The 13,052-nt window shown below is 51.0% G+C and overlaps 2 protein-coding genes across 4 annotated transcripts in view; one reads left to right on the plus strand and one right to left on the minus strand.

Moving 5' to 3' along the window:
- Nucleotides 1-1,974, minus strand: SDF2 (stromal cell derived factor 2). The gene is made up of 3 exons (XM_064677441.1): nucleotides 1,796-1,974; nucleotides 1,516-1,712; nucleotides 1-740 (listed from the first exon to the last, which is right to left on the minus strand). The coding sequence occupies exons 1-3, from the start codon at nucleotides 1,953-1,955 to the stop codon at nucleotides 453-455; spliced, it is 645 nt and encodes a 214-aa protein (XP_064533511.1). The 5' UTR covers nucleotides 1,956-1,974; the 3' UTR covers nucleotides 1-452.
- The window catches only part of SUPT6H (SPT6 homolog, histone chaperone and transcription elongation factor), a 27,343-nt gene continuing 16,254 nt past the window's right edge, over nucleotides 1,964-13,052 (plus strand). Inside the window, exons 1-10 of one of the 3 annotated variants that reach the window (XM_064677434.1) lie at nucleotides 2,051-2,068; nucleotides 3,552-3,618; nucleotides 7,866-7,985; nucleotides 8,454-8,606; nucleotides 8,786-8,856; nucleotides 9,409-9,604; nucleotides 10,308-10,392; nucleotides 10,774-11,047; nucleotides 12,265-12,366; nucleotides 12,826-12,939. In XM_064677434.1, the coding sequence (XP_064533504.1) occupies nucleotides 7,877-7,985; nucleotides 8,454-8,606; nucleotides 8,786-8,856; nucleotides 9,409-9,604; nucleotides 10,308-10,392; nucleotides 10,774-11,047; nucleotides 12,265-12,366; nucleotides 12,826-12,939 (1,104 nt within the window). In that variant the 5' untranslated portion in view covers nucleotides 2,051-2,068; nucleotides 3,552-3,618; nucleotides 7,866-7,876. Of the gene's footprint in view, nucleotides 2,069-2,168; nucleotides 2,265-3,551; nucleotides 3,619-7,865; nucleotides 7,986-8,453; nucleotides 8,607-8,785; nucleotides 8,857-9,408; nucleotides 9,605-10,307; nucleotides 10,393-10,773; nucleotides 11,048-12,264; nucleotides 12,367-12,825; nucleotides 12,940-13,052 lie in introns of those variants that run through there. The other 2 variants (XM_064677435.1, XM_064677436.1) reach the window with 2 other exon arrangements.

The raw sequence follows: 13,052 nt of genomic DNA on the forward strand, positions 1-13,052 counted from the left end.
CAGGGTTCAGCACTTTTATGGTCCCAAGTCCCCGCAGGATACGGAGAGTGGTTTGGGGTACAGCAGGGGCGTACAGTTCCTGGGGACAGCAGTCCTCGGACGGATAAGGGGGCTGCAAGGGACAGGGTGAGAGTTTGTCAATCTGCTCTGGGATTGGGTCTGGATGTCGGGCTTGGCTTTGTGCTGGATTTGGGATGTTGGGACCTGCTTTGTGTCAGGGCTTTGTGTTGGGCTCTGCTTTGGGTCAGGTCTGGATCCTGGGACCTGCTTCATCTCAGATTAGGGACACTGGAATCTGCTCCACATCGAATTCAGGACACTGGGATGTGCTTTGTGTTGGAGCTCTGTCCTGGTGTGTCAGTCCCAGGTGGGTACAGAAGCCATCCCCTGGGTTCAGTGGTCCCCAAACATGGCAGGGCAGCACCCAGTCTCAGCATCAGTCTGTCTGTCCCTCACAACTCAGCGTGGTACCGCTCTGCTTTGAAGGCCTCGCCGGGCTGCATGAAGATGCCCTCCATCACCTTCCAGTAGTTATTCTGGCTGGACGTGGCCATGCCATGCACCTCCTTCTGCCCATGGATGGGCCGCCCATACTGCTCCCCAGTCACCGAGAGGAAGACATCAGTGGAGGTGTGCTGGAAGCGAACCTCGTCGTCCCGCACCCAGTAGGTCCCGCTGCACACCACTGTCCAGTCGTCCAGGTAGTCACCCTCGCCGGCCTCCCCAAATGCACTCACCTCCTGGGGGTGAAGAACAGCTCATTTTGGGGGCCAAGATGAAGGGGGGGGGGGACTCGCACCTTGGGGTGGGCAGAAGAAGGGGCTGGGCCTAGGGGTGGGAAGGACATGGTTATTGGGACTTGGAGGGTCTGATTGGGATTCAGGCACTGGCAGGGCAAGGGGGAACCAGTACAGACTGGTGAACAAGGTGGGACTGGTAGGGACCCAGCTGGGACCAGGGGAAAAAGCAGTGCTGGTAGGGACATGTGGGACAAGAGGGACCCAATCTGAACTGAAGCACAAGGTGGGACTGGTGAGGGCATATGGGACATGACTGGGGCCAGGGCACAAGGAAGGAAAACGAGAGACCTGGTTGGGACGGGGAGAATCCAGGAGAGACTGGGGAATAAGATGGGGCTGGCAATGACATGGGGGACAAGGGGGACCCAGTCTGGACTGGAGAACAAGACAAAACTGGTAGGGAGATGGGGGACAAGGGGAACTCAGTTGGGACTGGTAGGCACAAGGAGAACTGGGAAAAAAGGAGAGACTGGTAGGGACACGGAGAAAGAACCTGGTAGGGCCTGGGGAACAAGGCAGGGCTGATTAGAGACATGGAGGACAAGAGGAACCCAGTCTGAACTAGAAAACAAGGTGGGAGTGCCAGGAACAAGGGGGACCCAATTGGGACTGGTAGGGCCTGGGTGAACCCAGCAGGGACTCAGGGGACCGGGCAAGGGCAGTGACAAGGGAAAAGGCGCTGAGCCCGGGGCTCGGGGGTGATCCGCGTGGGTACCTGGTTGCCGGAGAGCGGGGAGGCGAAGCGGTGGCTGTGGAGGTTGCGGCCGGTGCCCAGGTGCGTGAGGCGGATGGCCTGCCCGCACCGCACCGGGGTGCCCCGATGGCACACGGCGGCCGTGCGGCCCCGCACCCGCCAGTAGCTGTTCTCGTCATCCGCCGCCGACACTCCGGTCACCGACTGCTGCCCGCTGCCTGCGGAGGAGGGAGACCCGCCATCACACCCAGGAGCGGGGAAAAAGCGGGGTGGGGGGGATAGGGGGTGCGCGTCCCATTACCGGAGCCGTAGCGCACATCGTGCGAGTGCAGCCGCACGTTGTGCCGCACATTGAGCAGCTTCACCACGGAGCCGCAGGTGACCGGCCCGGGGCCGCCGCGCCCCGCCGCGCCCAGCGCCGCCGCCGCCAGCACCGGGAGCAGCAGCGGGAGCAGCCCCATCCCCGCAGGAAGCGGAAGCGCCGCCGCTCCGCCCGCCGGGAGGTCGCGGCTCGCCCCGCTCCGCCCCCCGCGCTCGCCGCCGCCGCCGCCTCCATTTTCCCTCGGCCCCTCGGGTAAGGCCGCGCCGGGCCCGGCGGGGAACGGGGGAGGTCATTTACCGGGGGGAGCGACGCGGCCGCGTCAGCCTCGGCCCGCGGGTCATTCACCGGGGGAGCGGCGCGGCCGCGTCAGTCGCGGCCCGCGGGTCAGTCCCGGCCCGGCTCCGCGGCGGCGCCGGGCCCCGGTGAGGGCGGCAGGGACATCCTGGAGGTTGGTGTCGGGCCCCGGTGAGGGCGGCAGGGACATTCCGGAGGCTGGTGTCAGGCCCCGGTGCGGGTGGAGCGGCGGCGGCCGCCCCGGTCGGGCCCCGGTGCCGGCCGTGGGTGGGGCTGGCGGCGGCAGGAGCCTCCCGGGGCGGGCGGGGCGGGGGCCGCAGTGCGGGGCGGCTCCGCCGGGGTCGGGAGGTGCCGCAGCAGCGGCCCGAGGCCCCCGCGGCACAGAGCGCAGCGGGCCTGGAGCTGTGGGACATCGCTGACACGGTGGGGGGAGCTGGTGGATGTGAGGAGATGTGGCGTTGGGGAACATCGGGATGCTGTTCTTGGAGGCGAGGGAAGGAAAGGGTCTGACCTTGGTTTCTCAGGTCCACCGGTGGTCCCGAATCCCCCTGCTCCGCAGGTGGGATTCCTGGATCACCCTGGTCTGCAGGTGTGATTCCCAGACCGCTGCATTAGGCTTTCCAAACTTCTGCTAAGGCCCTCCCTGAAAAGCAGAGGGCTGGCAGCCTGGGAAGGCCCTTTTTGGGTTTAATAAATGACTAAAAGGTGGCAAAAAATGGTAGGTGATTGGTGCTCACAGTGGAGTGAGGTTATTGTGGAGTGTCACTGTCATCTTCACTGCTCTTTTTTTTTTTTTGTTTTCCTGAGTATGGTGATGTGGAGAAGAAAAATGTAATCCTAAATTATTTAGGATAGCTAAACCAGGCTGTGGAGTTGCAGAGACCAGATAATACTGGGTGGGAGTGGTGGTGTGGTAAACGAGATATGATGGCAACAGGTGTAACGAAGGCAACAAACACTCCAATAATTGACTCTACAGCAGCTCTTACTGTTCAGGGAAGAGCTGTTGGTGTCTTAGCAATTGTTTTTTTTAAAACGACTTCAACAGCCTGCTGTGTCCTAAAAAGGATATTTTGGAATTACTTTAAAGGAGCAGAGAATGAGATAGAAAACATCATTACGCTGCTGCCTAAATGGTTGGCAGTTTGTGCCCTGGTAGTTATGGTTAGACCATCCCAAAAGGGGAGCGCTGGAAAAGGCAGGAGCAGCACAGATGAGCAAGTTTTTGGGCAAGCAAAGCCTTGTTTCCTCACCTTAGGGAGGAGACTTGCTGACAGGAGATATGATGCAGGTGCATGAAGTCATGGGCAGGTCAGAGAAAGCGAGGAGGGAGCATCAATTTTCTGTTTCTTACAGGAAAGTGTGATGCAGCAGGGCCAAAATAAACAGGCGGAAGTGCTGTTTCACACAACATGCTATTAAATGTGTCATTCTGCCACAGGACGTGCTGCCACCCGATAGCATCAGGGGCGGTGGGACCAGCAGGAGCATTAAAACCAACAAAGCAGGTATGGGAAGTTCCTGAGCTGTGGTGTCTGCTTGGTTGGACTTTCCCTGTCGTGGCGTTGTTGGTCTCCAGTCATCACTTCCCCCTCGGCACAGCCACCACTGAGCAGGGTGGGAGTGTGTGGTTCAGGTGCCGACTTCAGAAATCTGTAAAACAGCTATAAAAGCTAAATATATAAATGTATATATTGGTGGTGTCAGGGCTAGCAGGTGACATCAGCCCTGCAGAAGTTCATGTGGGTACTAGGGAATGGCCCTGAGGAAGAGCTCAGCACTGACGAGGTGCCCGTGAGGGTTGTTTGTTGTGGTGGGAGTGCCTTATGGTGCTTCACAGGGATGGTTTTTGTTAGGCTCTTAAGCTTCAAATTAAAAGATGCCAAGATGATTTTTGTCTGGATTCTGTGATGGGACACGGCTTGAAGATTGTGGTGTAGTTATTAATGTTAAATCCACACATTCCAGCTCAACCATGGCTTGCTTTTTCCTTTTTTTTTTGGTTTTTTTTTTTGGGTTTTTTTTAAGAAAAATGACATTGGTTTCATTGGGAGCTTCAGGCAGTGGAACAGTGGCACTCTCTTTGCAGTTCATTTGTGTTTTTCCTAGTCAGCCATTTGTTGTCACAGTTTTTTAATCCTTTCGATGTACTTGGACCGCGCCAAAATTAATTTAATGACCATTTAATTGACAAAAATTAATAGATTTGGCTTCCTTAGGCTCTGTATTTTGAGTGGAGTTTCCCCGAGATTTCTGAATCCTCTCTAGTTTGATTTTTTGAAGTGTAGACATGAGAACTGAGAGAGGCTGTTCAAGTGGTGGCTTTGGCAATGTGGTTCCATGGGCCTGTGATCTTAAGTGAACTCTTAGTTGAACTATAAAATGGCAGAGATTAGAACCATCCCTGTCCAAACCCTTTCCCCCTTAAAGAAAACCCCACAAAACCAGTGTTAGCATGGATCAGGGCCCTGGTGTTGTTTCTCCCACAGAAGATGGGGGGAGTCAGGGACTGTGCCTGACTGTCGTGAGGCCTAAATGAGCACTCGGGTTTGCTGTTTTGTGCACTGTCACTGCTGTCCTGAGGTTGACTGCTGAATAATAAATACATCTCGCTGGGAGGACACTCCTTGGTTATTCTGTGAGCACCACTGTGGTCTCCTGCTTTAGTGGGCATTGCAGTGCCTGGAGAGCATCTGATGCTTCTGCTTTCCCTCACCCCACACCTGCTGAGGCTGTGAAGCTCCTGTGGGACACTGCCATTCCTGATGCCATCCTGCATCACGTGGCTGTGTCCCTCTGCCTTGCCAGAGTACCAGGTGCAGGAATTTTCCCTGTAAGTTCTGATATTTGAAATGTGTCTCCATTTCTAAACCCTAATGAGTTTTCTCTTGCTGGTGTTTGATGTACAAAGCCGCGTCTGCCTCACGTACTGTGATGTTTTGCAGTCCTGAGCAGCCAGCAGGTATCTGGATGTGTGGCCAAGGCTTTACAGGTATTTGAATGTCTGATTTCCGAAATTCTCAGGTTCCTCAGAAAGCAGCACTTGTTCTAAAGACCCAGCCTGACCTAAGCAGGAGGGCAGCTCACAGAGCCCGTGGCTGATGTCCAGCCTGGTCCTGACCTGATCAGAACTCTACTGTCCCAGTGCTGACAGTGAAGAGCTGTCTGCTCCAGGCATCCCAGCTAAAAGGAGAATGTGGACTCTGGATAATTGCCATTGTGCCCTTGAGCCAAGCAAAGTGCAGACACTCCTGATTGAAACAGCTCTGCTGCCCCAACAGTCTTTGATTTTTAAATCCTCCTCATGCCCACACAAATGGGGCTCTCCCTGTGTGACCCACCACACCAAGCTCTGCTCTGCACCTCCATCTGTGCTGGCTGCAGCCTTCACTTGCCTCCCTGGCCTGTTTTGTTTCAAATTAGGGCCTTTCTGGCACAGAGGGTGGGAGAGACACCCTAAGTCCATATCTGATTCAACATCTTGTTTCTGTTTTCCATGCTAAGTGACATCCCTGCTGTCCTGAGGTGGATTTCACTGGAGCTGAAAGCACCCAGTTTTGTGGGTGGTTGGCTTGTGTGGAACCTGCTTGGCTGGATTATTAAATAAGATGGTTTTCTTAAGTCCTAGTTGTTCTCTGTGTCCAGACAAATTTGATTTGATGTGGACTGAAATTGCCAGGAAATGGTAGAACAAGTGATGAGGAAGCAAGTTGGAATTGTGAGTGAAACACTTCACTGGCAGAGGACAGCGAAACTCTGTGTGGTGCTGTGATGAGGTTTTTTTTTTTCTGGCTGGGTTTTTGTGTTGATCATGAGCAGGAGATAAATGAGGTTATTAGACTTGGAAATGCTCTAGGAAAAGCCACTCAGCCTGCAGTTTTATATATGTTAATACACCCTGGTGAATACCTGTAGCAGAAGCATTGGTGACAAAGCACGAAGTTGACATAATATTCATACACAGGCTGCTAAATATAACCCCTGTTCCTTTACTGTGTGTAGTTACACAGTTCATCATTGGCATTTGCTTCAGGAACATGCATTTAACTGTCATCTCTGCTACCCTCTGAGGTATTATTTCTGACGGGGTGCTTAAATACATGTGTGTGACTTCTAGTGTCCTCTCAAGGGCAGGTATCACCCTGTGCCTATGCACTGAACCAGAGCAGCCATGTCCTCTCTGGGTGCAGAGCAGAAGCCTTGGCCTGCTGTATTTTCTTCCTGTCTGGACCATCCTAGATAGATACTGGCCATGGCCACATATTCTGCAGCCAAGGAGTGTAAGCTGCTGTGTGCTCGTGTCTGAAATCTGGCAGAGGTCTTTCCCTAGTCTTTGTTGTGGCTTTTCTTTAATGAGATCGGGACAACACATTCATTTGGAGCTGTTCGTATTTCGAGACTTAAAAGATCATCCAAGATCAGCCTTGGACCATTTAACTTTAGCTGAGCAGTAAGTCCCTGGTTTTCTCGAAGTTGTTGTGTTTGTGCACCAGATGTGTGGATCTCGGGGCAGAACATGAAATCCTGCACACAAGAAGTGTCGTGGCAAAGCCTTGATCAGGTTGTGCCATGTGGGACTGATTTCCTTCAGCTGGTTGTTTGCAATGGGGAAATGATTATGGGAATATTTTGAAGTGTGTTTGTTTAGGTATCATTCCCTGGCATATGGAATTATTTTCTCATCTTTTTTTCTCTGTTGGTTTTTTTGTGTGTGTGTGTGTGTTAAATTACATCTGATGTAATTTAACATGGAAGTTTTGGCTTTAGATCTGACACCTCTGAGCTTCTTTTTGTACCCTCCCAAAGGCTGGTATTTTTTCCTGGGCTGGTGTTTTCATATTCACAGCCATTTGAGGAATTGTTTTGTTTTTCCTTATAGCTGATTCTTGTAAGCTTCTGTTGTTTTGATGTATTTAAAAAAAACCCCAAGTTTCCTTTGAAAACTTTAAAATATCAGCAAGTTTGTAACCACAAGAAGTGGAAGGCTCAGAGAGACAGAACTTGAGCCCTGTCTTCATGAACACAGACTTTCTGTTGTGCTAAGCATCATTTATATTGTTTCCAGAAACCCTGTTTGGCAAAAAACATCAAACAAAAGGTTCTGGATATAGAAAATGCCCTGTTTTTGTAGTTTCTTGTTGCTTCCTCATCTCTGGACAGAGGTCTCTGGCTTGGAACACCCTGGCAACAGCTCCAGCTGTGTGGGGTTGTGGAGTTGGGGAGCCGCAAGCCCCCAGTCCCAGACCCCAGACCTCTCTCCTGGTTTCTCCATGGGCTCTGCAATGCCTTGCCAACAGCTGGCAGCCACAGCTCAGTCAAGACCATTTTCAGGGTCATCCTGGCTTCATTAACTGAGCGAGGATTAATCATATTAAGATCCTAAATGACACCGTGCAGCATCAGTGAGAGCTTTCCCAGCCGTGTGGGAGGGTAGGGATGGGATGGAGGGCTCTGGCTGTGTGCACATTTCAGCTGCAGCCAGAGCTGGGCTGTGTTACAAGCGCTGCTGTGACAGCTCCTGTCCTGCTCACCCAGACACAGGGTAGCAGGAGCTGGCAGCTCTTGGCTGCTGGCTTCGCTTCCCTAATCTCTGGTGACAGGGATGGCCAGGCAAGGTGGACACTGGGTAATTCAGGGCCTCGACAGCTAATTTGAAACGCTCTTGCCTTAGCTGTCTTCTCTCCAAAACCTGAAAGGGGAAGTGCCTGTGTTTTGCTTGCTCAGCTGATGCCAGGGATGTTTCCTCTTTCCCCAGTTGCTGCAGCCATGTCTGACTTTGTGGAAAGCGAAGCGGAGGAGTCAGAGGAGGAGTACAACCAGGATGGGGAGGTTGTGCCCAGAGTAACCAAGAAGTTTGTAGAGGAAGATGAGGATGGTGAGTTTGCTGGATTGTCTGTGTTCCTCGCTGCTCTATTCTGCATCCTGTGACTCTGCAGATGGAGCAATAACTGTGCTCTAATAGCAGGGCCATCTGTAGTCGATAATCTCTGCTGTTTAAGTGCTGCCCTTCCTCCCAAGCGCTCAGGTCGTTTTTATATTTGGCAATAAAAAATACTCTGCTTCACCCCTGTGGGACTTGCAGTCACACAATTTGATAGTAAACAATAAAAGCAGAGGAATTCTCCCAGTGTGACCACTCCACCTGTTCCCTCTGCAGAGAGAGCATGAGACCACGAGACAAGAAATGGGGTTCTGGCATGAGCAGCTGGCTGGGTTCTGTGTCAGTAAAAGTGTTCAGTTAAAATTGTGTGGATGGTGTGAAGGAAGATGCTCCTTGCCCAGAGCCAAGTCTCCGTGGATAACCAATGAGTAAATGTCTAACACATGCTGCTCTCCATCCCAGATGAGGAAGAGGAGGAGCTGAATCTCGATGATCAAGATGAGCAGGGGAACCTGAAAGGATTCATTAATGATGATGACGATGAGGAAGAGGAGGAAGAAGCTAGTGACTCTGGAGACTCTGAGGATGATGTTGGCCACAAAAAGAGAAAGCGCAGTAAGTTTTATGGTGATTGTTCATATCAGTAGAATGCTCTGACACTGACCTGCCAGCGAGCAGAGCTCTCCCTCTGCCCTGGGTGTCTGCATGGGTTGGGTAAGCTGTACCCTTCTTGGCTTAGTGCTTTCCCAGATTAGTAAAGAGAGAGAGTAACTCATCTCTGGTCACTTCTCTAGCTTTTGATGACCGCCTGGAGGATGATGATTTTGACCTCATTGAAGAGAACTTGGGCGTTAAAGTCAAAAGAGTGAGTTGTGTTGCCATGCTGCTGTTAATGGTGTCGTGTGTCTTAGTGTGAAGGAGGGTGGGCTCTGGCCTGGAGTGAGCAAGCAGTGCCTCTCCTCTGCTCCTGCCCTCTTGGAAAGAGAGAGCTGAGTGCTTGAAGGAATCAGGATCTCTCCTTGCCCAGGCAACTGGGAACTGGCTTCCTGGAGTTTGCAAAACACTGGTTCCTAAAGTCTGCTACACTCCTCCCTTCCCACCTCTGCGAGACCATCTCATGTTCCAGTAACTTTCTCCTGTGTGTTGCTAACCTCAAAGTCAGCACAGGCTATTATGGGCTCTAAAGCTCTTTCTGTAACACTAGAGGCACATCAAGCCAGGCCAACACTGGTGGTGACAGCACACAAGTGACACAGGCACAGGCTCCTGAGGGGGTGGCTCTTGTCCCCTGCAGGGCTCCATCCTGCTCCCTCTCAGGTGCCTGCAGAGGAAGTGCAGTGCTGGCCTGGCAGAGCCCACACTGAGCTCGAGTGCTGTGCCAGGGACTGTGGGCACTAACAAGGCGTTTTCCTTGCAGCAAAAATTCAGACGTGTGCGAAAAATGTCTGATGATGAGGATGATGAAGCAGAAGACTATGGAAAGGAGGAACATGAGAAGGAAGCCATTGCTGAAGAAATCTTTCAGGATGGTGAAGGCGAGGAAGGAGGGGAAGCTGTTGAAGCTCCTGTTGCTGCACAAGAAGAGGAAGAAGAGGAGGAGGAAGATGAATCTGGTGCGTATGGATGGTCTGAAGTTTGTTGTAGGATTAAAGCACAGGAACAAAGTTCAGACTTTCTCTGAGCTATAAGTAACCAAAGGCTGTGACCCTTTGTGCTAAAGCTCTTATTGGTCTGATTAGTACAATCCCTAGAATTAAACATTTCTGGGTAACAGGTTTAGTTTGTCTGTCTAAACCACTTTGTGCAGGAGCACATTATGTGTGCTGAGATCTTGAACATCTTCCCTAAGCTGCCTCAAAAATGAAAATGCTTCAAAGAAAGGGAGTCAAGGCACTGTTTAGTACCTAGTGCATGCCTGCCCTCCTTCTCTTCAGCATCAGACTGTCACCACTGCTACTACCATACCCAAAAAGTTTCAAGAATTCTTTCTACCTACTGTCCAAAGCAGCCATGCCTCTTCTGACTGTATTTCCAGTGCACTGCTTTGCAGCTAATTGCCAAATGGCTTTGCCTATGTCTGGAAGTTTGTTCTAGCTTGTTACTGTGGTTTAGGCTCCTGGAATGTCTGAGGTTGGTGTAGAAAATGCTGTGGGGAGCTGGGCAGACTGACAGCCAGCAGCAACCTCAGTCTGTGGTGGAGGCTCATAGTTATTGGGCAGCAATAGTTGTTGCATAGTCTGTCTGAGCTGAGCTTTGCCAGAGGTACCAGTTGATTATCCAAGTGTCCTGACCACTGAATTGTTTCTCCATGTCCAGACATTGATGACTTCATTGTGGATGATGATGGACAACCTCTGAAGAAGCCAAAGTGGAGAAAGAAGCTTCCAGGATACACAGATGCGTAAGTATTGATTGGAAATTGACCTGGAGCCTCAAAAACAGTGCTCAGCTTACTTGGTTCTTGCAACTGCAGAGTGATTCAGCTTGTGGTTGGATACCACTGGTCTCTTTCCCGAAGGGAACGTGGTAGATTTAAACATAGAGCTTTTAGTGTTTAATTTATGAAACACGTGACTCCTGGTTTTTTTTAAAGGATACCAAAACCATGCCCTTAGGAGAAGTATTTGCATGTAAAGCTCAGAATTGTGTACCTACCCGTGATTTTTTAGGCAGAGTGGAAAACTAAAGCTTAGACTTAGGTACCCCTGGCCTCTTCTGTGTGGCTGGAAGGATGGTCTGTGAACTGCACCCTGGGGCTGAATGAGTTTTTTTTTCTTTCCAGTGCTTTGCAGGAAGCCCAGGAAATCTTTGGTGTGGACTTTGACTATGATGAGTTCGAGAAGTACAATGAGTACGATGAGGAGATGGAGGAGGAATACGAGTATGAGGATGAAGAAACCGAAGGGGAGACCCGTGTACGACCCAAAAAGACCACCAAGAAGCGCGTCAGTCGGCGTAGCATCTTTGAGATGTACGAGCCCAGTGAGCTGGAGAGCAGTCACCTAACAGACCAGGACAACGAGATTCGCATGACAGACATGCCTGAGAGATTCCAGGTGAGGGAAGGGGTTGAAGGTGTGCAGGTAGGAAGCATTTCAGCTCCCACTGAGTGCAGCAGGGCTGGGACCTGCAGGCCAAGAGCCACCTGGCTGCGAATGGATTTTTGGCATCTCTTCTTCCCTCTTTGAAGATCCTCCCTGTCAAATTATAGGCTAAAACTCTGCATTCAGGCCTGTCAGTGGCATGGGAACTGTGGTACCTGTGTGAGCTCTGTTTTAGCCCCGTGACAGTTTCCCTGTGGCCACTGGGTGCCAGTGTTGTACTGCTGGGAGTGGCACAGGGCTTGGGCTGTGCTGAGATGGCTTTGTGCTGGATGCTGTTAGAAATCCCTTGAGCTGGACCTCTGGATAGCAAGAGATGCAGTGCCAGAGAAGGTTTGGGAAGGTTTCTAGCCTACCTTTGTCCCAGCCAACACATAACTGCTGTAACCCACTTTATTCAAAATGACCGGGACTTACACTGCTCTCAATACCAAGTGCTGTTTGTGCTGCAAGGAATCACTCTGGTGTTTCATATTTTGGTCTTAATTTTAGGCTGTATTCACATTTTCACTGAACAGTCAATCTCCCTTTAGTGTATGTTAATGTAATTCTGTGCAGAGATTTGTTACCCTACTCTGTTAAATGGGATGTGTGAAGCTGCCAGTTTTCTGAAGGACCTTTTTTTCCCATGCCAGTCTATGCAGCACAAGGGAATGCTGTCTGTGATGTCTTCTGGCTGTATGTGGCCTGTTCACACGTTTTGTCATCTTCACGGATGTCAGTGGTGATTAGAGCAGGCCCCCTGAAAGAGAAGTGGCTGAGACTAAGTGCCCAGAGAGGGTTTGGAGCTGCTTTGTGTTCTGCTACTCCGTGGCTGCAGCAAGAAAAGTGGTAACAAGGCACAGATAGATTGGAACAGGATGTAACTGCAGAGGGTTTGGGAGACTGGTAGGAAGTGGAGATACCCTGACTTGATCTTCACAGATTTTGCACCATTGCAGGCCTTTCCACAAGCCTTTGACAAAATTGTTGTTGCCTTTATCTAGTGTAAAGCTGGTGCAGGTTTCCTGTGTGCTCAGAAGGTGCAGACATTGAAGGGCTATTCTTGGCACCCCATGGCTGAGGGACCCACAGGCAACCTGCCACTCAAAACAATAATTTCCAGGCCTCTTGAAAGCAGTGCAAGCCCTGGTGTTGCATGTGCCTCTGCTCATGCTGTTGTCTCTTCACAGCTGCGATCCATCCCGGTGAAGAGTGCTGAAGATGATGAGCTGGAGGAAGAAGCTGACTGGATTTACAGGAATGCATTTGCAACTCCCACCATCTCCTTGCAGGTAAAGAGCTATGCCTGGGACTTTTGTCCTAAGAGGGCTTGAAGGCACTGCAGATTTCCAGCCTGGAGACATTGGTCCAGGAGTCTGCTGAGAGGAATGGAATGCCCTTCCTTTCTGATTTTGAGCAGGTCATTTAACATGCACGTCTTCATTTTCATGTCCATGAAACAGGACAAAAAGGAACACAATGAAGTTGAAAGAATAATTGTCAAGAATGCTTGAGAAATCCTTGAGCCACTGTGCACTTAGGGCTAAATTAGTATAAGCCATGATCTGCTTTTGGCCATCAGTTACCTTGGCCAGGTGCTGCTTTTCCCTTTTTCTTTAAGCCTCTCAGGGCTAGGATCTAAATCAAAGTCTGCATTCCTGACTAACAAAAGAACCACATCTGTAGCCTGAGGCTGCTCTTTTAAGGGGTCAGCTCAGGAATAGAACACAATGTGTGTTTCTCCTCCTTAGGAGAGTTCTGACTACCTTGACCGTGGACAAGCCAGCAGCTTTAGCCGCAAAGGGCCCAGCACTATCCAGAAGATTAAAGAAGCCCTGAATTTCATGAGAAATCAGCATTTTGAGGTAATTTGCAACTCTGCTTTGTTACCAAGGTCTGGGTTGCTGTCTCCTTGTCCTGACAGGATCAGCAGGGCTGCTGGAAGCATTTAGGGCAGCACATTAGAAGAGGCTGTGGC

Source organism: Pseudopipra pipra, chromosome 21 (genome assembly GCF_036250125.1).
Source record: "Pseudopipra pipra isolate bDixPip1 chromosome 21, bDixPip1.hap1, whole genome shotgun sequence".
In the NCBI taxonomy this organism is placed as follows: Eukaryota; Metazoa; Chordata; class Aves; order Passeriformes; family Pipridae; genus Pseudopipra; species Pseudopipra pipra.

Coding starts and splice junctions, on each gene's coding strand:
- SDF2 (XM_064677441.1), bottom strand. CDS start 1,955: ATGGGGCTGCTCCCGCTGCTGCTCCCGGTGCTGGCGGCGGCGGCGCTG. Junction 1,713..1,795: donor CGATGTGCGCTACGGCTCCG/GTAATGGGACGC, acceptor CCTCCTCCGCAG/GCAGCGGGCAGCAGTCGGTG. Junction 741..1,515: donor CCCCGCTCTCCGGCAACCAG/GTACCCACGCGG, acceptor CTTCACCCCCAG/GAGGTGAGTGCATTTGGGGA.